The sequence below is a fragment of the Nicotiana sylvestris genome, chromosome 7 (assembly GCF_000393655.2).
Source record: "Nicotiana sylvestris chromosome 7, ASM39365v2, whole genome shotgun sequence".
NCBI classification, from domain to species: Eukaryota; Viridiplantae; Streptophyta; class Magnoliopsida; order Solanales; family Solanaceae; genus Nicotiana; species Nicotiana sylvestris.
The window spans coordinates 173,808,131-173,832,432 of NC_091063.1; the positions used below are offsets into that span (position 1 = coordinate 173,808,131).

General features: G+C 37.8%; 3 protein-coding genes and 1 non-coding gene across 7 annotated transcripts; 1 reads left to right on the forward strand and 3 right to left on the reverse strand.

Annotated features, from left to right (window-relative positions):
- Nucleotides 1-1,975: 1,975 nt before the first annotated feature.
- Nucleotides 1,976-2,455, reverse strand: LOC138874166 (uncharacterized). The gene has a single exon (XM_070152675.1). It carries the CDS (start codon nt 2,453-2,455, stop codon nt 1,976-1,978), a length of 480 nt encoding a protein of 159 aa, XP_070008776.1.
- Nucleotides 2,456-3,968: 1,513 nt separating this feature from the next.
- LOC104247376 (nuclear intron maturase 4, mitochondrial) lies at nt 3,969-11,105 on the forward strand. 4 transcript variants are annotated; one of them, XM_009803371.2, is made up of 5 exons: nt 3,969-4,339; nt 4,914-7,433; nt 7,533-7,674; nt 9,635-9,777; nt 10,366-11,105. In XM_009803371.2, exons 1-2 carry the CDS (start codon nt 4,261-4,263, stop codon nt 7,355-7,357), a joined length of 2,523 nt encoding a protein of 840 aa, XP_009801673.1. In that variant the 5' UTR covers nt 3,969-4,260; the 3' UTR covers nt 7,358-7,433; nt 7,533-7,674; nt 9,635-9,777; nt 10,366-11,105. The 4 variants fall into 4 exon arrangements, with proteins under 4 accessions (XP_009801673.1, XP_009801672.1, XP_009801671.1 ...); XM_009803370.2 differs by having other exon boundaries at nt 9,642-9,777; nt 10,355-11,105; XM_009803369.2 differs by having other exon boundaries at nt 9,642-9,777.
- Nucleotides 8,312-8,383, reverse strand: TRNAN-GUU (transfer RNA asparagine (anticodon GUU)). The gene has a single exon. It is a non-coding gene; the product is annotated as a tRNA-Asn (tRNA).
- Nucleotides 11,106-11,390: 285 nt separating the features above from the next.
- On the reverse strand, nt 11,391-24,169 carry LOC104247375 (mRNA-decapping enzyme-like protein). The gene is made up of 8 exons (XM_009803368.2): nt 23,874-24,169; nt 22,697-22,737; nt 21,623-21,672; nt 21,173-21,317; nt 19,809-19,859; nt 14,145-14,268; nt 12,798-13,268; nt 11,391-11,708 (listed from the first exon to the last, which is right to left on the reverse strand). The coding sequence occupies exons 1-8, from the start codon at nt 24,021-24,023 to the stop codon at nt 11,652-11,654; spliced, it is 1,089 nt and encodes a 362-aa protein (XP_009801670.1). The 5' UTR covers nt 24,024-24,169; the 3' UTR covers nt 11,391-11,651.
- Between the last annotated feature and the right edge of the window lie 133 nt (nt 24,170-24,302).

Here is a 24,302-nt window from a genome sequence, read left to right on the forward strand (position 1 = left end):
GGTTGAGCTTCATGTTGTACTTTCTTAAGATATCGAACGTCACCTATAAATGAGTCAAATGGTCTTTTGCGTGCAGGGACTTAACTAGCATGTCATCAATATAAACTTCCATGGATTTGCCTATTTGATGTTTGAACATCTTATTAACTAGGAGTTGATATGTGGCTCCTGCATTTTTTAGCCTGAAGGGCATTACATTATAACAATACGTACCATACTTCGTGATGAACGAAGTCTTTTCCTGATCCTCCGGGTTCATTTGAATTTGGTTGTACCCGAAGTAAGCATCGAGAAAAGTAAGGATCTCGTGGCCGGTCATAGCATCGATCGATCGATATTGGGTGGGAAAAAATCTTTAAGGAATGCTTTGTTCAAATCTTTGTAGTCTACACACATTCTAAGTTTATTTTCCTTTTTAGGGACTACCGCTACGTTAGCTAGCCATTCGGGATATTTTACTTCCCTAATGGATCCTATCTTGAGAAGTTTGGTTACCTCTTCTTTGATGAATGCATGATTTACCTCGGACTGAGGTCTCCTCTTTTGCTTCACCGGTTTAAATCTGGGATCGACACTTAGTCGATGGGTAGTTATCTCCGGTGGGATCCCTGTCATATCTAAGTGCGACCATGCAAATCAATCAATGTTATCGATAAGAAATTGAATGATTTTTTTCCTGAGTTCGGGGGTTAACCCTGTCTCCAGGTATACCTTTCGTTCTGGAAGATGCTCGATCAATATGGCCTGCTCGAGTTCTTCAACCGTGGACTTCGTGGCATCCGATTCCTCGGGGGCAACCAAAGCTGGGGGGGTGAGGAAAACTTCTTTTTCGTCCTCGACCACCTGTTCATCAGTCTCCTGTCCCTCGGGCTCAACCGAGGGTATGGGATGTGATTGCTATTTGGCCACCTATTCGTCCTTTTACTTTTTCGATGTGGATGGTGTTGATACCGGTGCCAAGTCGTGTATTGCAAATATCTCCTTAGCTGCATGCTGCTCTCCATATACTATTTTCACGCCATCCTTTATTGGGAACTTCATCATTTGACGAAGGGTTGATGGTACTGCCCTCATGCTATAGATCCACGGCCTTTCAAGTAAAGCATTATACCGCATATCTCCTTCGATGATATGAAACTTGGTGTCTTGTATGGCTCCGACTACGTTGACTGGGAGGATGATCTCCACCTTCACTGTTTCACTTGCCATGTTGAATCCATTCAAGACTCGAGAGGTGGGTATGATTTGGTCAAGCAGCCCAAGCTGCTCCACGACCCTTGATCTGATTATATTTTCTGAGCTACCTGGATCCACGAGAAAACGTTTAACTTGAACTTTATTTAAAAGGATGGAAATTACAGTGCATCATTGTAAGGCTGAGATAAGGCCTCGATGTCTTCCTCGCTAAATGTGAGGGTGTCCTCGGGCATGTAGTCCCGAGCCTGTTTCTCCATTGTGATAGATACTTTGGTACGTTTGAATATGGGTCCCTGTGGGACGTCGACTCCACCGATTATCATGTGAATGACGTGTTGAGGTTCTTCAGGTTTATTCTTCCTATTTGCGCCTCTTTCTTGGAAATAGTTTTTGGCCCGATAGCTGAGAAATTCATGAAGGTTCCCCTCGTTGAACAACTGGGCTACCTTCTTTCTATGCTTCCTATAATCCTCGCTCCTATGCCCATGCGTACCATATACTTGCACATCAAGTTGGAGTTCCTCTGAGAAGGATCGGTCTGTACAGGCTTGGGCCATCTAGTATCTCTAATTTTGCCAATAGCTGAGACGATACCCGAGGCATCGACACTGAAGTTGTACTCTGATAATCGAGGTGCCTCCACCGGTCCCAAGTGCCTATCAAACCCGATTTTTCTCATGATTCCCCGGGAACTTTGACCTCGATTTGCTCTTCGATCATTCCGAGGTATGTTCCATATTGAAATGTTCCTTCGATCTTCGGCGTATGGCTGATATCTTTATTTATTCGACCTTGACTCCCTGTCTGCATTTACTGACTCCTTTGCTAATAACCTGCTTGAATAAACTAAGCCCGAGGGGATTCCCAACTGGTCATCCTCGACCTTAATTTTTGATTGGTACCTATTATGCACATCTGCCCAAGTCACGGCGGGATACTCGATCAATTTCTGCTTCAGCTGCTTCGAAGCTATCGAACTTCGTTGATTTAACCCCTGAGTGAAGGCTTGTACGGCCCAGTCATCTGAGACTGGTGGTAACTCCATTCGTTCTAACTGAAAACGGGATACAAACTCCCTCAACATCTCGTTCTCCCTTTTCTTTATTTTGAATACATCGGACTTCCTTGTTGCAAATTTTATGGCACCAGCATTTGCCTTTACAAATAAATCTACCAATATGGCAAACAAATCAATAGAGTTTGGGGGTAAGTTATGGTACCAAATCATGGCACCCTTAGATAGAGTTTCCCCAAACATTTTTAGCAAACAGACTCAATCTCATCGTCTTCCAAATCATTTCCTTTTATGCCACAAGTATATATGGTGATGTGCTCGTTGGGGTCAGTGGTCCCGTTGTATTTTTGGATATCTGGCATTCAAAACTTTTTTGGAATGGGCTTCGGAGCCGCACTCTGGGGAATGATTTTTGCACGAACTTCTTCTAGTCTAGTCCTTTCAAAATCGGAGGTGCTCCCGGTATCTGGTCTACCCTTAAGTTGTATGTTTCCATCTTCTTATCATTGTCTTCGATCTTCTTTTCTCCTAACTCGATCCTTTTAGTCAGTTCCTCGAGCATTTTCATAATGGTGGGGTCAGTCCCGGAGCCACTTTCCTCGGGCCTCTCTGGCGCCGGTTCTGCATGCCGAGTGTTCTCTGGTTCGGCGGTGTTTGGAGTTCTATTCTGACTCTGAAGTTGAGCGATGTCGACTTGCTGAGCTTGCAGCATCTCGAATATCACTTGGAGGCTGACTCCCCCTTCTTCCATTCCTTGTGCTCTTTGGCCACCTGGTCGGGCTTCCTTGTGCGCATTTCCTACGGGGTCTGCACCTAAATCCGCGTTTAGAGCGTTATGCGAACTGATATCCACCGGCTCCATATTTGGCACTTTCTCAGGGTTTATGGGTGGTACACTGACCCCTATATTGTTGTTTTCTCCAAGACCTTCTTCGTTATGAATAAGTGCATTCTGTGTGCTAGACATGTCTAAGCCTGAGAATAAAAAAATCTTGACAAAAAAAAAGTGTAAAGATAACGTGTGTAACGAGAATCAGTAAAGAAATAATCACTATTATCTTTAACCTCACGGTGGGCGCCAAACTGTTTACCTCGAAAAATATGAGTAACAATTAAATATGGTTTTGTGATTTTAAAGATATGTGATTTATTCAAATACTAGTGAATATACAAGTAATATTAGGTTTAAGTAAGAAGAATTGATGAACCAAACCAGTGTTGTTGGAGCAATAAGGACCTCGAGCTCGATTATCTCGGGGGTCTCGAGGTGAGTTAAGAGCAATAAAGTAAAAATAATAAAGTTGAAGAACAATTGGGGAGCACAAGTAAACGAGAAAGCAGAGTAAAATGTTCTATTACATTGAATGAGATGATCTTTACAAATGATTGGGGTCACCTTTATATAGGAGGGGAAAACCCTAATATGGTGCATTTCCAATTATGGTAAAGAATTCTATTGGTACAACTGTATAACAACCTAGTACGGACTTGTACTATTTCGTACAAATCTTATCCCATAATTTATGCCCTGATCCACGTGTCCTTGAGAAATTTCCTTCTTTCTTGAGTGTCATCAAAATTGTACTGTTCTCGAGGCAAATCATGACGGGTCTCCAATTTGATTCTCGAGGTGCGCACATCCAGGCCAGGCTCGACTCTTACTTCGAGCTTCCCGAACTCGAGCTCGGGGTATAATCAAGCCTTGATTTCGACCGTACACAAATAATTTAGGAATAACTTTTGGCCTATTTTCGCCTTTTTATAATGAAATAGAAAGTGCAATAAAAAATCAATTCAGAATTTCAATAATCTTCATCCTTTCTCTTACGTCATAAAAAAAAGGAAAAAACTTCTCTGGTTTCCCCTCCTCTTTCTTCTTTGTTTTTCACTCTTGCGCACTGCATCTTCTTAGCTTCCCCTGTAGGGCTTTAGGTCTCACAATTAATCTAAAATTAGCATCTTTAGTTCCTTTGAACAGCAATTTGTTTAATGGAAATGAGTAGAATGGCCAACTGAACAGCAATTTGTTTGCTGGTGATGATCATAATATGGTACATAAATGTACTTCACTTCTCAGAAGACTGCACTTTCTCGCCCCCAATTCTTCCTCTACTGCGGCTGGTATGGGTAATAATTTTTTTTTTTTTTCCAATTTCTTTGATTTCTCGTTCAAAATTTACTGCAAGTTTTTCAAGTGTTACACATCCTATGGGTGCATTCAGTATTAAGTAAAATGTTTTTTGGAAAATGTCTTATTTTCTAGTTTTTGGTTGGGTATAATTTATAAAGTAGGTGACATATGGTAATCATACAAGATGGAGGATTTTTTTTGGGGGGTGGGTGGTAGGTATAAGTATTTTGGTGACATTTTTTTTTGGACTAAAGATTGAAATCAGTGTCTAGGTGTTTGCTGAAGCAAGTTATATGGATAAAAGTTGGATATTTGGAAAGGAAATGACTTTGCCCGTTACTGAAGGAAATCATTTTTTCCCTTTTGGCTGAATTACCAAACGATGGCAAATAATTTTTCATGAAAAATATTTTCTTTTCGTTATACCAGACACACCTATATGTCTGAAGTAGTCCTTTTCTTTTATTAATTTTTTTGTCAATTTATAGAATTGAAGCACAATTATGTTTCCTGGGTGCTGGAATTGTAAGGAAAATTCATCTGTTTTTAATACTTGGTTAAACGTGACAGGGAGGCCTGTTGTAAGATCTCTTGGTGATTCGCTTTATACTACTGTTAATCAAGTTGGCTGTCACAGTCGCTATGAGAAGATTGGCAAAGTAAAACTAGCTCAGGACCTAGCCGGTTTGGTTCAAGAATGTTCGAACCTGGAGAAGAATAATAATCCCAAAATATCTAAAAACTTGGTGCCTATGGTTGAGAAGTCAATCGATGTTGAGGATAAGAAACATGGAGTGTCGTTGGCGCAGAACTTAGCCAGCTTGGTGGAAGAGTCTTATAATCTTGATGAAAGTAAACCCGTGAATCGGGTGGAGCATAAAAGATTACTTGAACTACGCATAAAAAAAAGAGTTAAGGAACAGTATGTAAATGGGAAGTTTCAGAACCTCATAAAGAAAGTGATTGCCAATCCAAAAACACTTCGTGATGCTTTTGATAGTATGCGGTTGAGTTCCAATGTGGATCTAGCATCGGATAGTGAGAATTTGCCTTTTGAAGCCATGGCTGAAGAGCTTTCTTGTGGGAATTTTGATGTGAGTGCTAACACATATTCAATCTCAACAAGGGGCTCAAAGAAAGAAGTCCTTGTTTTTCCAAATGTTAAACTCAAAGTTGTTGAGGAAGCAATCAGAATAGTATTAGAAGTTGTCTACCGACCTCACTTTTCTAAGATATCACATGGTTGCCGCAGTGGAAGGAGCCATTTATCTGCTCTTAAATACATTCGCAAAGAGATAATTAATCCCAAGTGGTGGTTCACCTTGCCAGTTTGCAAAAAGCTTGACGATCATATCCTAGCTAAGCTCTTTTCAGTCATGGAAAACAAGATAGATGATCCTTTACTATATGTGATACTGTGTAGTATGTTTGACTGTGGGGTGTTGAATTTAGAATTTGGTGGTTTTCCAAAAGGACATGGTCTCCCGCAAGAAGGAGTGTTGTCTCCAATTTTAATGAACATATATCTTGACCTCTTTGACCGTGAAATGTACAGGTTGTCAATGAGATATGAAGCTATTGATAAAGGATCAAGCACTGAAGAAGGTCTGACCAACTCCATGCTACGCAGTTGGTTTAGGAGACAGATATCTGGTAATGGTTCTCAAGAATGCAATGATATGGGCAACTCTGGAATGAGGGTGCATTGCTGCCGCTTCATGGATGAGATTCTTATTGCCATCTCTGGCCCCAAAGAGGTGGCTGTTGCTATCAAATCTGAAACTGAAAATTACTTTAAGAATTCTCTTCATTTAGATTTTGAAAATGAAATAGATGTTTTTCCATGTGATGGGCCTACTGGCATTCGCTTTTTGGGCAGCGTAGTTAAAAGAAGCCTGAAAGAGAGTCCAGCTGTAAAGGCTGTTCACAAATTGAAGGAAAAGGTAAAATTATTTGCTTTGCAGAAAGAGCACTCGTGGGATATCGGGACAGCAAGAATTGGCAAGAAATGGCTGGCTCATGGGCTGAAGAAGGTGAAAGAATCAGAGATTAAGCATCTCTCTGATGGTAGCTCCCTTTTGAGCCAAATCTCGTGTTTTAGAAAAGATGGGATGGAAACTGATCATTGGTACAAAGTCTTGCTAAAAGTTTGGATGCAAAATAAAAATGTTAAATGCGAAAAGAATGAGGATGTTATCTTATATAAGCATATCGTTGAACCAGCTCTCCCTCAAGATCTAAGAGATTCGTACTATGAGTTTCAAAAGCGTGTTCAGGAATATATATCTTCTGAGACAGCTTCAACTCTTGAACTGTTGCCAAACTCCAACTCTTCAACATTAGTGACACAGATCCTAGCTCCAATCAGCATCATAAAGAAGCGTCTTTTTCGATATGGATTGACAAACTCTGAAGGATATCCCCGTCCATGTCATCTGCTAGTTTTTTGGGACGACAATGAAATCATTGACTGGTATTCAGGTTTAATTTGCCGGTGGCTGAGATGGTACACTGAGTGCGACAACTTTAATGAGGTAAAGCTCATTATTTGCAATCAAGTAAGGATGTCTTGCATCAGAACTCTGGCAATAAAGTATAGGATACATGAGACTGAGATAGAGAAGAAATTCGATTTTGAATTAAGCAGAATTCCTGCAACTGAAGATATTGAGCTTGATATAACCAATGAAGCAACAAATTCTGAAAGTTTTGATGATGATGCCTTAATGTATGGAATAACATACAGTGGAATATGTTTATTTTCTTTAGCAAGAATGGTTAGTCTGTCACGTCCTTGCAATTGCTTTATCATAGGATGTACGGCTGCAGCTCCTCGTGTGTACACTCTTCATGTGATGGAAAGACAAAGATTCCCTGGTTGGAAGACTGGATTTTCTAGTTGCATCCATCCCAGTTTACATGGAAGGCGACTTGGGTTGTGTAAACATCATCTGAAGGATCTTCTTCTCGGACACATTTCGCTTCAATCTATTAATTTCGGTGCTTGGAGATGAAACAACTTTCCCTGCTGCTGAGTGGTAAATCTATTGCATAGATGGATTGGAGAAGACAGAAAGATGGAGAAACCCTGTAATCTTTTTCAAGTTCTGGTTTTGTTGTCTATCTGTGATTAAAGTAATCCATCATTATCATGGGAGTCTGAAATGTTTTGACTTCGGAAATGTCCAGATCATGTCTTCAAATTCGCTGCGGCAAATCATGCTAAAAAGCTCAAAGTTTCTTAGGTAGCTGCTTTGAAGATTCTATGGAAGTTGTATGCTGTTGGCCTGATATTGAAAAAGTGAGATAGTTCAAAGAAACTCATGTGAAGGTAAATTTAGTCTGTTACATTATTTTCTTGTGTTTCCACTTTCTAGATCTATATTTTTTCAAACTGACCTGGATATTTTGGAAAACTGTGAGAAATGTATATTTGGCAGGAAAAAAAAAAATCTTAAGACTTTCAATTACAATTTGTTTCAGCTTAGGTAACTATAATTCGTTTAAAAGCTGTATTACTGCAAGATAAGATTTTCCTGATTGATTTTTGTTCCTTTTTGGATAGCTTCCAATTCATTATCAATAAATCAAACAAAGATCTTTCTGCAACTTTTGTTTTGAAATGTGTGATACAAGTCTAACTTTATGCTCTGATGTGGAGGAATTTGGGAACACTTCTATTATTATTATCAGTATTATTGTTATTATTATTATTATTATTTTCTTGTTCGTTCTTCGAATGACGCTAGTGGAGACTAATTCCTTCCGGCTAATGAAGATACTACTCCAGTCTTTCCAGTGGATCCTTCTTATCCCTAAGAATGGAACGAACCAAGTTAACCTATACGAGAGTGAGGAATAAAAACCAACAATCAACTTACCGCTTTTGATGTCCCACGATTCTGCTAGTTTAGAAACAAAGGAGAAGGACAGGGGTCGCTAGGTCAGAAAAGCGATAACTAAAAAATCTCCCCAAGTAGGATTCGAACCTACGACCAATCGGTTAACAGCCGACCGCTCTACCACTGAGCTACTGAGGAACAACGGACTTAATGTTGGAAGCCGACTCTCGTTCTTTGGACCAACCTATGACCGAATAAAAATGAGTTCGTCACTCTTTTTCACATACACCGGGAGAAAAGGTTACGATAGCAAGCCCCTCCCCGGCCGGAGATCCTCCAGGACAAGGAGGCGGCGATCAACCATCCACTCTCGAGATTCATATTGATCAATAGATCTCCGCTTATATTATTGTTATTATTATTTGTGATAAAGGAAGTTGGGGGAGTTAAGATTGTTGACCAAGAAACATTCCCCTTATACCTGGGTTCTGTCCTCCATAGCGTTTTCCATTTCTCCAATCTGCCAGTGGGAAGTCCTGCATGCTTGTCATCTATTTTTACCGAGGAGACTTGGGGGACTGTTGCAATGTGATAGTGGTTTCCTGACTTAGAAATCTTCTCTTATAGGTCATCCATCTTGATAGGACGGTGTAATCTCACTTCGGATGAAAGACTCAAGGATTGCTTCTAATGATTAACAATAAAAAAAGGCTTCTAACAGTTGTGATTCTCCAGTTGTAATGAGAAGGAACTAAAGTACTAAGAGCATTTCTATTTATGATTTTGGTTCTTGCTTAAAGTGATATGATAGATGACACAAATATAACGTTGACTAGTCTTATTCGTTTTGTTACAACTTAACTATAAATTTTTCGTATCATGTTCTAGTTTTAAATATATTGGTGACCAGAACTTGGGGCAAATCCAGATTTTCTTGCAAACAAAAAAGATGGTGAATCTGATCGGATTGATTCTATTTTACCTAGAAGAAGGTAAGAGCTGGTTGATGGTTGATATACTCCTGTAAACAATACTGATAAAGTATACTGATGTTGCATTTTGCATAGCAATGCTATGCAAGAAAATTTCTTCCACCAGTCTAGGATTGGAAGTGCTCAAGTGTTGAATTCGACTGTCAAAATAAAATTATTTTTGTACTTTAGAAATTTCTTTTTCTGCATGCCGATGGAAGTTCATAAACCTCTCTATGCTGGGAAAGTTGAATTAAGTCCATGAAATTTATATATCATCTTTCAGAATTACCCATTTTTCTTGATAATGTTATTCTATTTTTTGTTCTCAAAAGCTAACTGTATATCAAGTGGGCATTTGAAGAAAGAAAAGTCAGTTAGTAGAATGTTTCATACATATGTTATATCAATCTTTGATACTTAATATCATATTCATTCGTCGCTCCATACGCTTCTAACAAAGACTAACGTCACATAGAGTGCAGTGACATGTAGGTAGGGTAGTGCTGCAGGCAGCCTGATTAGACTAAAGCATCAGCCAGCTTCATGAATGACCTTACAAAGACGAGTCTCTCCTCACTACTGGAATTCTATTTTCTGAATTCTATGAAGCTTTATGAGGTAAAATCTCCTGTCTGCTTTATGCAACTTTTTCTAATATTGTCTCGCAAATTTTCTTGTTAGAATTATCTAAAGATTTACAGTAATTCTTTGAATCATACAAATGGCCTCTTGTGTATATATTACTGCAAACTTCAATGTTATTGCTAGACTTGAAATAAATGCTTAAGCAGTGCTTACTGGCTACTTGATTATAAGAGCCAGCTTGGTCATGATGTCATTGTACATAAACCAGAACCCTGTTTTAATTTATTTCTTCTGAATGCAAACAAAGAAATTTTCTGTATAACATAGGTTCATAGATCTAAGAATTTCTCTGTTGGATTTTCTTTTGTGCTAAGAGGAACGCCCCTACTCTGCAGTGGCTGCCAATACTTGAACTCCATTATAGAGATTTCAGTCTCACTTATCAAAATCGTGTTGTCGCTATCAAACCCTCAAGCAATTAAATTTTTCTTGCTGGCAATCTGTTACTCCTTTTACCCCCCTTTCAATGTTGAAGGGAAATACAAGTGCCATCTGATCTTTGTAATCCAGAAAATGTTGACATTACCTTATTGGATTCGCCTTCTCTAAGTCTTTTTTCAGGTCATCAGGCTGATAGAATAGCAAAGGCGGCCTCTTTATTGGAGGTTATTGCAAGCCAGAGGCTCATTGCTACCACCGAAAGAGACGCCAAATGCGTTAACTTAAAGATTGGAGCACCCAGGAAAACATGTCTGATAGCTTTTTGGTCTTTCCTTGGTTGAAATTCAGAACAAGGCAGGTAAATGAATCACAATGTAATCCGGACATAAATATCTCAAAAACTTATGCGAGGCCCGAGACATCATAGTGCGTTCAGGGTCCTGGCCAATCCCATTTACCAACCTATCCTGTAACATATTCGTATGATCAAGCATTAAGGTCCACTCCTCTTGAGCGCCCCTGCTACGGCCTTGTTCTATTCCTCTTTACTAATGAAGATCTCGCTCCTACACTTTATGCTGCAACTGGGAGGCTAATTTTGTGCTTCAAGAGGATCATTTGTATGACAAAGTACATAATCATGGGGATGAAGTTGGTTCCCAAGAAGGGCGTGAATTAATTCAAGAAATAGAGAAAGATGTTATTGACCAAACATTATGTGGATCAAGTGGTGGATTGTTTTTTGTGAAGATGGTCTACAGATGCAACTCAAAAAAGGTTGATGAAATATTAATGGACTAGAATTGTATACTTCATATCATATTTTGGTATCTTTCGAGATAAAGTTTTGAAGAAAAGCAAGAAAGCCACTACCATATGATTCTTTTGAATTTTCAATTTAGTTTACAACTTTTTTGGTATCACTATAAGTAGCTTTTAAGCTCAATTACTCTCAGATTATTTTTGCCTCATACATTTATAAAGAGGTTAATTTTTTAATTTTTTCCTGTCTTACCCTCGGTAAAATATACTATTACTAAGTTTCTTTTGTTATAAAATATGTTCTTGCCGTTAAAAAAAGGTCTAAAATGTTTGCAATAAGTGGATATATCGGATAATATTTTATTAGTGGATTATATACACTTTAATTCAGAATTGAATGTTAACTAAAACCACGACATTCACCACACCCTATCCAACCTCCATAATAGAATAGCAGAAACATTGTAAATGCCTGCCATCGTCAATATAAAATGGTTCCTAATTGTGAAGGATAATTGTCTAAGTTTCATTTTTACATCAAGTCATAGTTTAGTCAGTCTCCCCGTGAGTGAAATGAAGACTAAGCCCATATCTTCAGCACAAGACACTACATATTTCAAGGTATACGTGGTGACAGAGAAGCAATATACACTCTACTTATACATGGTCTACAATCTAGACAATCACCACGGTTTTTCAAGGAATTATGATTGATGGACTTTAAACAAAGCTTGGTAGACCATGTCGATAAACTGATTGTCCTGCAATGAAAATTTAGAAAATGATCGATTTCATAAAATGACAGAAAATTCAGAAAATGATCAATTTCCTACATTAATAGACAATTCAGAAAACATCCAGTGAGAACTGTTTCAAAATACCAAAAGCTGTCATGATTATCAAATCGATGAAACGTCTATGTTACATCTCTATACACCAATATGTTGCATCGCGATAACCTGAACATGCGTTGCAACAAATGGTGTACTTGCAGTGGAAAGCACTTAAACTAGTAAATCTTACAAATTTGTAGATTCGTAGGTATTATTCATCCCAACCATTCCCTAAGGTGGGGCTCTCAAACAGTTTTCACTATTTTTTCTCAGGATGCGCCGGTGCAATGTGTCAAGTTACAGGTCAAGCTTGAAATTAAGTGTAAAATAAATCTAATTTAAAATGAGAATCTGAACTTAGTGAGACTTTTTACAGAAAGAAATTTCTCATAGCATCTACATATTGAAAAAGAAATTGCACATGTGAAAAAATATGGAGCCAAAACCAAGAATTAATTTGACCAGGGATCTTAAGAAACTAAGCATACAAACTGATGCATATGCACTGCAGGAGGGCTGTTTATCAGGAAAAGTTAAAATTTTAAACTAGCCACCTAGGATGAAACTTCTACAATATAGCGGATAGCTTTTAACTATTATACTGATGGTTCTAGTACATCTTATTAAATAAGACCTTAGAGAGCTAGCATGTGCAATTTAAACTTTTGAGTCACTTACCAGGATCCTTTGATTGTGCACACAAGTCATATTGAAGTTAAAAATGCTGAACCCTCCAAATCTCAATGTGTTTGCAAGAAAGTGGTTTTGGTAGATATGCCAAGACCACAAATTTATGGATAAACTCAATGTGTTTGCAAGAAAGCAGTTTGATAGATATGCCAAGCCCACAAATTTAAGGATAAAATGACCAAGATTTATGCAGTTGAACAAAACTCAATTACTGTTCAAGTACACAAAAGATGCATACAGCAATGATAGTATGCAATTAACTAACACAGTAATAGTCATCCAAATAGCAGGCAGAGTACATATATGAACCTGGATGACGAGATATACCTGAACAAGCATTAGAAGTGCGTCATGAACTTTCTCTCTGCTCAGTGATCCACTATTTGGAGGAATCTGAGTAGAAGTGAGAAATGGAGGTGGTGTAGGTGGTGGAAAGGGTTGAACTAGAGGTGTGCCATGTCGGGATTGTGGATCCACGGGAGGATAAGGAGCAGGAGTTAATACAGCTGAAGAGACAGGAGTTGTCACCAATACAGGTGATGCAGGAGGTGTAAAGAAAGAAGGCTTCACAAGATTTGCAGGGTGATTGGCATTATTGATTGGGTTAGCAGAATCACGGGGCAACTGTGTAGGAAGTGATGGAGCTGACTGAACAGGTAATGAGACTTGCAAAGTTGGAGCAGGAGATGGTAGGAGAGTTGGAACTTGGGGTGATAGATCAACAGTTTGAGCTGGAGAATGATATGGCTGTCCGGAGTTCACAACATTTGAAGAGGTATGCCCAATACTTGCAGCAGTCTGCAACAACAAAATACAATCTCAGGCCTTTAACATCCCAAGTATGAGGGGCAGTGGGGGAAGACTGCCCAATACTTTAAAGTCAATGTTTTACTCCAGAAGAAGTCATTCTCATTGATCTTCCATGATGCATTCATCTACTAATGCAACCTCACTCATATTTTGAAGAAAAAGGTGCATTTTTACCCCCCCCCCTAACTAGGCTCCCAAAAAGCCAGCTTAATATATAACCTCATTTTCTTCAAAGGCATATTGCTACAGCTGGCAGCTGCTAGTCCCCAAGTGAAGCCATCTCCAACAATTTCAGTTAGCAACAGACATAAATTCTTAGATTCCGGGAATTTGATATTCCTCATGGATCCAGATTCTCATATTATGATTCTCCTCGTATTCTACATTTCCGTACACTAGGTATCATCATTAGTTAACCCTCTTTTGAAAGTAAACGTTTTCTGCAAATTCTCGGAATAGAACATTGTCCCTCATGATTTTTTCGGGAAGGGGCGCACATGTATCAAATTACCCAATGGAATGCATGAAAATGTGAGCCTTATTTTGACATGTATCCAGGGTAATGTATGGTCTCTGTAAAGCGTAAATGATTCATAGAATATGCATCCATTATAAGTTGGTACAACTTTCGTGTAGATTAGGTATAGAACAAAATCTTCAACCAAGGAAATCTCAGGCGATGATGGTTTTAAGAAAACGTACAAGGGCCAACATTCTTTCGCTGCAAGAATTGAGTGTCTAGAGAAGCAATGTATGTAGAAATATTGGAAGTTCATGAAGATATGCTAAAGTTTTAAACGTGACAGTTTTAGATGTTAGAGGGGAAATTCTACATCAAGATCATTAAGAAAGTTTAGTACATACATTGAAGAAGTTCATAAAGGAAGAATCATCAGCACCATCCCCAATGGTTGAGGTGGTAAATGCTTGTCCAAATGGCCCTTCTATTACTGCACTAATCGGGACCGCTTCATGTACTGTAAACTCACTGCACTTGAAGACATAAGGAGATTTAAAAATTAGAGTAATAACAAAACCACATCAAAGAAGGGGAGAAAATCAAGAAGAATAACAGAAAATCTAATAGCTGAAGAGCAATAAACATTGACTTAGTCGTCACTTATGGACAAATATACTGACAAGGGAAATATGACAATGAACACAAGATAACAAAGTCATAATTGATTTTTCTATTTCCTCTTTTGCTCCGTAAGTGCCTATGTTTAAGTTGGATCATCATGAACTATGAAAAAACATAAATGGAAGATTAACACCAGGAAAGTAAGAAGCTCAGGTTCTATTAGATGTGGTCTCAACAAGCAAAAAAGTGGCAGAATTTGAGGGCTTTGGAAGCTTTTTAGGTGTCTCATGGAGGCCAGACGAGGAAATTGCAAAGGCACTGATATTGCAAATTCAAAAGGGATGCAAGAGAATAGCAAACCAAGTGGCGATAAATCACCAGAAAGAAAGAAGGGAAGATAACAGACAAGTGGATGAACTTTGAAAGTAGGAAAGTGGCATCAATTATAATGCCAAAGAGGGTAATGGAAAGTTAAACCCGCCAAAAAGATGGAAGCAAAATCGTTTATTTACCTGTTGTTTGCTCGTGGATAGGAGGTAATTTGGGCTTTTGCTCGGATGTCAGGGGTAAATAGGTTACTGATGAGGGTTAATAATGTATTCCGGCTATATACTGGTCAAACCCCACATAAGTTCAGCATAATTAAACAAATCATATGTTTGCCAAAAATTAATGACGAAATTGGACTATTTGCTAGAGATTGACGTGCCTAACCTTGGGACATCAGGCTACCAAGTCATTAAACAACGGCTCCTAGAACATTCTACTCTTTGGTTTATGATGTACATTTTCATTTCTTCTTCCTCTCATTAAAACGTCTTGTGAGCCAGCAATTAAGGTTTAAAGAAGCTTTAAGAAACTAGAGTATTTGCTAGAGCTCAACTTACCAGGATTGAATATGATGTTAAATTCCTTAAAAACGACCCACCTAGAATATTCTTCTTTTTCTTTCATGAAGAAGATTTTCATCTCTTTCTTCTTCTCATTAAAGCCTATGAATGCCTGCTAACAAGTTCGCATACGAAATTTTCAATTAATGGACAAATTATCCAGGATAATACTGGAGAAGGGTCATCAAAGCAATATGGTCTCCTCAATACATGGACCACCAAATCACCATCCTCTCCCCATGGTCTCGGAGTATGGAAACACATTAGATACTACTCGGAAGTAATCAATACAAACACATCCTTTCATGTTGGAGATGGGAGAAGAATTTACTTCTAGCAGGATTCATGGTTGAACCAGCCCATTAAAAGACTCCTTCCCAGAAATCATCAGCTTCTTTTTTGTGTGTATGTGATCAAGTAATAAGATTTTATAAACAATGGGCAAAAGAATCACCTGTATTCAAGAAGTAACCAAAAGGTAGAAAGCCTTACAAAATGATATGGTTTTCTAAGAACGACACCCAATCTTCTATACCTAAACTCCTCAGCTTTGTAAGTAACCCATTAGCTCTTTTATGTGATTAGAGCAACCAGGGATGGGACATCATTTTTAGAAGAAATTGCGATAACTGAGAGTTAGAAAAAGTGCTTGGCTTGCTAAACAAGCCGAACAATCTGCCCGAACCACAGAGTTCCCCAGACAGTCTGATTTGGAAGGTCAAGCTAATGGAAAATTTTCCATCAGATCATCAGCGTGAGATTAAGATATAGAACTTGTGATTTTTCAGCTCCGCAATACTTGATTAATATACTCAGGAAGATGGGATTTGGAGAACGCTGGATTAGATGGATTAAATTTTGTATTACCACAGTGAAGTACTCAATTTTAATCAATGGTGGACCTGAGACAGGAGAGATCCACTATCACCTTTTTTGTTCATTCTTGCTATGGAAGGCCTAAGCAAAATGTTAGACAAAGTTAACCAGCTCCATTGACTAGAGGGTTTTAAGGTGGGCAATGAAGAGGGCAATTCTGTGATAATGTCGCATCTGCTATACACTCTGATTTTTTGCGGAGCTGAAAAATCACAAGTTCTATATCTTAATCTCACATTGATGATCTTTGAAGCTATTTCAGGCCTACACATGAACATGCTGAAAAGCACCATCTGTCCAGTTAACACAGTCCCAAATCTGAATGAGCTTGCAGAGGTTATGTGCTGTAAAGTGGGATCTTTCCCTACATCATATTTGGGGCTCCCATTGGGAGCTAGACACAAGTCTCAAGGCATCCGGAATGGAGTGATTGAAAAATTTGAAAGGAAACTGGCTTCCTGGAAAATGCAATACCTATCCTTTGGAGGCAGGCTTACACTCATCAATAGTGTGCTAGATAGCATACCAACATATTTCATGTCCTTATTCCCAATCCCAGCTAAGGTACAAAGGAGACTTGATCAATTAAGAAGGATTTTTTTATGGGAAGGCAATAGTGACACTCACAAGTTCCATCTAGTTAAATGGCCAAGAGTTATTCTTCCTAAGAACCATGAAGGGCTAAGGATAAAGGATCTTGCCTTGCATAACAAGAGTTTATTGATGAAATGGCATTGGAGGTACAACATGGAAAGTTCAGGGCTATGGAAAACAGTAATTCAAGCAAAGTATGGGGTGGCAAACAACTGGTGCACTAGGCAGGGGAGAGCTCCACATGGTTCAGGCCCCTGGAAACACATTTCAAAGCTTTGGGGAAAATTCAAGCTCAAGTCATCACTCAAGCTAGGGAACGGGGCTCATATATCTTTCTGGAAAGATAAATGGCTAGGAACAGAGACCCTGAAAGATGAATTTCCAGCTTTATTTTTACTTGCTAGTAATAAAGATGCAACTATCTCACATGTTTGGCAAAATAGTGTTTGGGCTCTACATTTCAGAAGGGACATCCAAGATTGGGAGTTAGATGATCTGTTGGTTTGCTCAATAAATTATCAGGTGCTAATGTCAATTCCCAAGTGCAGGATAGGTTGGAATGGGGTGAATCAAAAGAGAGAACCTATACTGTCAAAAGAGGATATGACAATCTATGCTCCAACAAGGAATTGATCGACCAATGCCCTTGGAAGCTTATATGGAAAACCAAACTACCTACAAAAGTAGCTGGCTTTATGTGGACAACTTTGTATGAAGCTTGTCTTAGACCAATCTTAGCAGAAGGAGTATACCAACTGTGAATAGATGTTATATGTGCCAGATGGAATCTGAGAGTGTGAGGCGTCTTTTTTTGCATTGTTCAGTAGCAACTGATATTTGGAGGTTTTTGGACTTGCCTGGGTTATGCCAAACAGTATCAAGGAAGCTTATGAGAGTTGGTGTTCCTGCAGAGTTGGGAAATCCATCAAAAAGACTTGGTCAATGGTACCTGGTGCTATTTTTTGGAGTATTTGGAATGAAAGGAACCGTAGATGTTTTGATGGGATTTCAACTCCCAACCACACTCTTAAAGCCACTTGTTTAATTAACTTATTTAGTTGGTTCAATCACGCCCCTGTAACTAGTGTTGAACTATTTTTGGATTTTGTCTGCTCCTTAGTTGTCCTGTAAGTTTGTAAGTTTATGTACATGAGCAGACAATACCTTTATGTTGTAATTTTTGCTATGCATCTTCTTGATGCCATTTAATGAAATTCCCTTACTTCATCAACAAAAAAAAATTCCATCAGATCATACTGTTCCATCCTAACTCACCCCACCACCCCTTCACATCTCTAGCCATGGAAAAGAATCTGGAAAGCTTTGTCCCTTCTAAAGTGGAATGTTTTACCTGGTTGGTGACAAAGGGAGCAAGCCCGCCTTAACAAAATCTGCAGAAAAAAGCCATATACCTATGCAATACATGTGCACTATGTGAAGAGCAAATCGAACACGCAAATCACTTGGTTCTATTCAGCAGCAACTTGGCATATGATTTTCAGTAATTCGGGGTTTCACTGATCCATGCCTAAAAACACAAAGGAATTTCTTCAATGCTAGTAAAAGAGAGGGCTCACCAAAAGCTCAACCAAAGTGTGGAACACCATCCCAGCTGCATGTTGGTGGATTATTTGGAGGGAAAGGAGCAAGAGAGTTTTTTAGAATAGAAAGAAGAATATAAGTAGCTTGAAGTATATTAGAGCTTCTTTGTAAGATGGTGTGATACGGCTAACGTAAATGGCCATGCTTGACTTTCTTTATTCATCATGCAAACTACTAGTAACTGCTTGATGCATCCGTCCCAGCATTCCCTTTATGCTAAGCTTACATTTTAATAGAAATTAACTTATCCAAAAAAAAAGTGAAGGAATTATAAAAAGGTGAATAGCAATCATTGGATTAGTATAATGTGTAGTTCATCATATTAAAATCTACTTATGTGGTGTATCATATAACATATGGGTTTGGTTTTAAATTAGATAAGGATTTGTTTCCAATAATATTCTTTGTCTATAGTAAATCACTTTACCCAATTTGATGTTGGTTTTATTAACGGATTAAAAATAACTGAAATATACATTTTAAAAGAATGGTATGATAGATGAATATGTAACATATTGGAGTAAAATATGATGGTTGTAGTGGAGGAGTCCTACAAGTATGAAATACGACATGAATATACCTACCAACGTGAAAAAAGTTCTATAGAACAATTCTAAGACCAATAAGGTTAAATAGAACTAGAAGTGAATGTTGGGTCTTTTTTTGATAAGGTAAAGTATTATTAATAAAAGTGTACCAAGAAGGTACACAAGAGTACAAACAGAGCAGAAAGCACCTACAGAGAGCACTCTATTACATCTTTCCCAACAAGTAAATGTTGGGTCTTAACATTTCCACAAAATGCATGCTGTCAAAATACAGATGTTAGGAAATGTATTTCATCATACAAAGTTAGACGAAATTAGATATAATCACATTATGCAGAGGGTGTAAGCGGCATTACATAAAGCATAAAATGAGAGGTTGTCGGAGATGGTAGGATTATATCTTGCATAGACCTCCAAATTAACCAATCCATTGGCATGATGCTATGACGGTGAAAGGTGCTAAAAAGAGACAAAGTATACATACATTCACGTGGAAGTGAGAATCTTTGAAGACCTACAATCTTTTGAAATCCAAGCGGATTCGGCTAGAACATAACACAATGCTATGATGGTCGGAGGTACTAATATGTATATATTGTTATTCCAGTATTCCACATAACACAATACATTGATGATCACATAGGAACCATCAATCAACAATCACAACTTTGCACAAAGATTATTTTCTTAGAACAAACAGCCTTAAAGTACTTATCTTCTATCATGCTGCAATAATTAAACAGTTTCTTATGCTGTACTTTTCTTTTAATCAGGAGTTTCTTATGATGTACTAAAACATGGAAGGGTTGTAGCGTCACCAGAAATGAGAATATCCATGAATAATTACATATAACTTGTGGTTACTGTAAAAAAAATTGCTTGACAAACATCTCAATATCCAAAATAAGAACAAGGGGAAGAATCAATGACTCCGCACCTTTTTCTTAACTGTGGCTTCGGGGGAACCTTTGAGTATGCACCTAAAATTCTGGAAACCACCACATCAAAGTAAAATTATATGAGTTGCAGATTATACGCAATGAATACGTAAGAAAAATTACCCAATTACTTCACATACCCGGCACCACTAAACAAACTAGCAATAACTAGCAATAAATATTCTCTGATGCCATTTCCATCAACAGATATAGCACACAGACTAAACTGGTTTTTCTATCTGATTGATGTCATTTCCATCATGTAACACAAAGACTAAATGGATTCAATACAATTTAGACACCTCCACTAACAGAAAGTCAGAATTGTACAAAAACTGGAAACATAATCGTCGGGCTAAAATAAATCTGACGTTATTGAAATCACATATTTAAAGCCTAAGGTATGTCATAGTTTGACTAAACAAGCTCCAAAAGTTGAAATTTTTCATTTATAACAGCCTTCAATTTAATGCCTTTTGATAGACGAACCTTATCATGTTTATCTCTACCAAAGAAAAGCCAAACAACTTTCCAGTTTAAACATAAATTCCGGATTGCTATCAGCCTGACAATAATAGCAGCAAACCACAAGTAATTATAAGTACAAGGATAATAACCAGCCCTTAAAATTTTCTCTGAGTAGTTTATTCACTAATTTGTTTCCTCTTTATCATATGAGAAACGTCTATAAGGATCACATATATCAGTTGGTGCTATATGTGTGTATGTTCGGGAGAAGAAGTGGATCACCTCTTATAAAATTGTTAAGTAGCTACACACTTGTGGTGGGAGGCTATGAATTGGTTAAGAATACAACGGGTAATGCCGAGCACAGTAAAGGAGGCACTATACAAATGGGCCTTTAGAAGACGCAGGGCATGGGATGTCACCACTAGCTCTTATGTGGGTAATGTGGAACAGAGGAATAGGAGAGCATTTGAAAGGGCTGAGAAAGATTTTGTACTATGTGAGGAGTAGCCTCGTGGGTCGTTTCCTTTTGGTGCACCCATGAGGCTTTTGTATGTATAAATGACTGTGTCACTTTGGTACAGAACCATATTTTGGTGTAGGTCTCTTTACTTTTTAGTACACTTCTTGTATACAGGGATTTCCCCAACATTAGTAAAACTAGTTACCTTATCAAGAAATGTCTACAAAATTCGCCACCATAACAGTTGCTTTTACGTTGTTTACAGAGAACCATAAATTAATCTACAAAAATGTGTTTTCCAACATCATAGATCTCCACTGCAATAATCTCAACTTTCATCTACAACTATACAATTTTTGATAGCAAAGAGACAAGCTCCACTCATAAATAAATCATATAGCTTGGGGTATAAAGACTGAAGAAGATGCCAACCTGCCAAAGAGATCTGCAACCTCCTCACATTCATGTGCATTATAGAACCAGATACCATTGACTTCTTGGGCTGCATTGCGATACAACAGATATGGAACTTGAACCTCAAACTCAAAGTCTCCCAAGAGATCTTCCACCATATTTTCTGCTTCATATAAAACAGGAAAGCTTCATGCAAAAAACAAATATCACAATTTTCACAAAATAATCTAATATTCACAAGGCCAATAGAGGAAATAGTTTTTATAATATGTTTTGTCTCAGAATCATGACCACCAAATCGAGAAGTGTAAACTTAGATGTCAAAAAAAAAATTACTCGTAAGAAGCACTACTTTCAAAAATCATAAAATGAACAAAGTAAAAATAAAGAATTCTAAAGGTTCTCCCCTATGAATTTGAAAAAGAGAGGCCCCACACAATATTATTATAAGAAGAAATGGGATTATACCTGTATTCCTCCGGTTCATAACAATAAACTGGAACCTTGGCTGAGAATTCCTAAAACAACATAACCAACAACAATGATATCTGGTAATCCAACCTCCTTATAGGCACACAATCCATCAAAAACCATCAGGATCCAATATTATAACATGGAAAAGAACCTATAAAGCCAAGGAAAACCATCTAATAATTATATAATATCTGCACAGTGTTAACAGTTTCTGACAAGCTGAATCAGAAACAAATTTTTTCACAAGGTACCAGAAATTTCTTTATAAATCTTAATGCTGTGATCTGTGAGCTGAACCAGTTTGACTCACCGGGGGGGGGGGGGGGGCGGCAATGGCTTCATCCCATGAGGGGAATCTAGTCGGTGAGCCACACAGTACAAGGCCCATGGGCAAACCGGAAGTTCAAAGGGGGGGAAAAGAAAAGACAAAACTATGAAGTGGCAACGGTTAGTTAGATGCCTAAATTTTACACATTTTATTGCTCCGTTATTAGAAATTGCACGAGTTATTCCTTATTTATTTGGAGGACAACTATGTCAACTTACAAGCATGTTAAACCCACGAAACCCTTTTAGGTTAGATGCACTTGCTTTGGTATCTAGGCAAGTTAATGATATGAATTCAAGTCCCAACGCCTTAAATACTTGTCATGTTTCATTAATTTCTTACAATTATCCCATCTCTTTCTTGAATTATTTTTTTATTTATAATCATCTACTTCCCATTTAAGTATGTGATTCTTTAATTGCATTTTGTAGTAAAAGAAAGGGGTACAAGACTACTTATCAAAAAAAGGGTTCTGAGACTAGAGTTTAGACCTTCCTAAGGGGTTAGGGATCAGGTTCGAGCTGGTTCACCATTCACCAGGATCGATCATGAGCCCCTGAACTCCTAAATTTTGGGGCTAGATCAGTTCGGCCAGGCCACTTTGCCATGTATGAATGTTCAATCTAGTATGAGAGCAGAAAATACCTGCTAAATCTGAAATAACATATAGAACAAAGCCAGACATAAACACTTCCTTATTAAACAGAAAACTTTAGTTACTTGTCATACTGCGAGCATACCTCTTAACTACAAAGAAAGAACCTTCAACCTCCTTTCGGCTCTGCAATCCAAATTAACCAATAAACAAGTTATTCTTTAAGACAACATTTCATGAAGACCAACTGACCAGATTATAAATAGGCCTAAAGGCAGGAAGTGGGAGTACACAACGCAATCCCTTAGAATATACTTTCCAAAACATCCAATTCATCACCTTTTTATCTGAATGATATATATCATGAGAAATAGTTCCAAATAGAGCAAAATGTACCGTGGGATTTACAATGCCGACCCGTACTAGCTTGGGATGAGGCATTGAGGCATACCTTAATTTCAGTGGTAAGCTTATTTCAGCAATTGTTCTAAAAAAATGCACACATTGAAAATTGTAAACCAAGACTTTCTATATCACACACAACTCAAGCAACATTTCGTACATACTGCAACACACGATAAGGATAGAGTTTGTGTAGCAGCAGCCAGATGCACCTTTGGTAGAGGCAGAGAACTGTAATTATGAAATTTATTCTTTCGAACTATCCCTGAGGCACTTTATACAATCATATCCGTCAATGTACACAAACAGAGAGATTAACATTTACTTAAATAAATCACTCAAATATACACATATCTACATAAACCACAAACTCAATATTTTGCGGATTTTAAAAAACAAATAACAACCTGATCAAACAAATAAATAAAACATATAATGGATTGAAGTTATATACACTGACAGTATAAAGATTATTTACAACATCGGTGTAGTTTGACATGCTATTGCAGGTTGAGTTAAAGTCATATACATAATACATCGTTAGTGTAAAGAATTTTTTACACTATCAGGTCACCCAAAGAGTATCTACCGGTAAGCCTCCTTAAAATGTGAGGATTATAATCTTGAAATAAGACAAGTTAACTGCTAGAACGAGTAAATGTGACTTCATGATGTAAAATTTCCTCGGTAAGTGTGTCCTGACAGTGTAAAAGTTCTTGGTAAATGCAAACTGATGGTGTAAAAAATTTTACACTGACGAAGTATATAACTTAAACTCTAGCAGGTTAATTATAATTGAGATTTGGATGTAATTACCTTATAAATGATTTGATAGTGAATTTTTTTACAAAGGGCATAAAACTTAAACTCATAAATAAGTAAATAACGAAGAAGTATATAAGTAAATGATATTTTCTGACCCATTGGTTAAGGTCGCCGTTGAAGTCGTACAAGGTGACATGAGCAGCGGTGAAGAGGATCTCCTCAATACACGCATCGATTCTCTGTAGGACAGTGAGGTTAAGCGTCTTCCTACTTCGTTCGTCCAGATGCGGCATTAACTTGGACATTTTCCTTCTAGAAACTGATTATAGAGAGAGAAACAGAGAATCTGATCGGAGAACGAAGTCGTAGAGAGAGAAAGAAGTAATGTCACAGTTGCTACCAAAGAAAAAAAAATTGCAACAGAGATACCGTCAGAACAAGTCTCATTTACATTAAAGCTTTTGGAATACTGATTTATTAGTAGTATTTTTAATTTTTAATTACGATCATAAGAGCCCGTTTGGATTAACTGATTTGAAGTAGCTGATAACCATTATATGCTGAAAAGTACTTTTAAGTGCTAA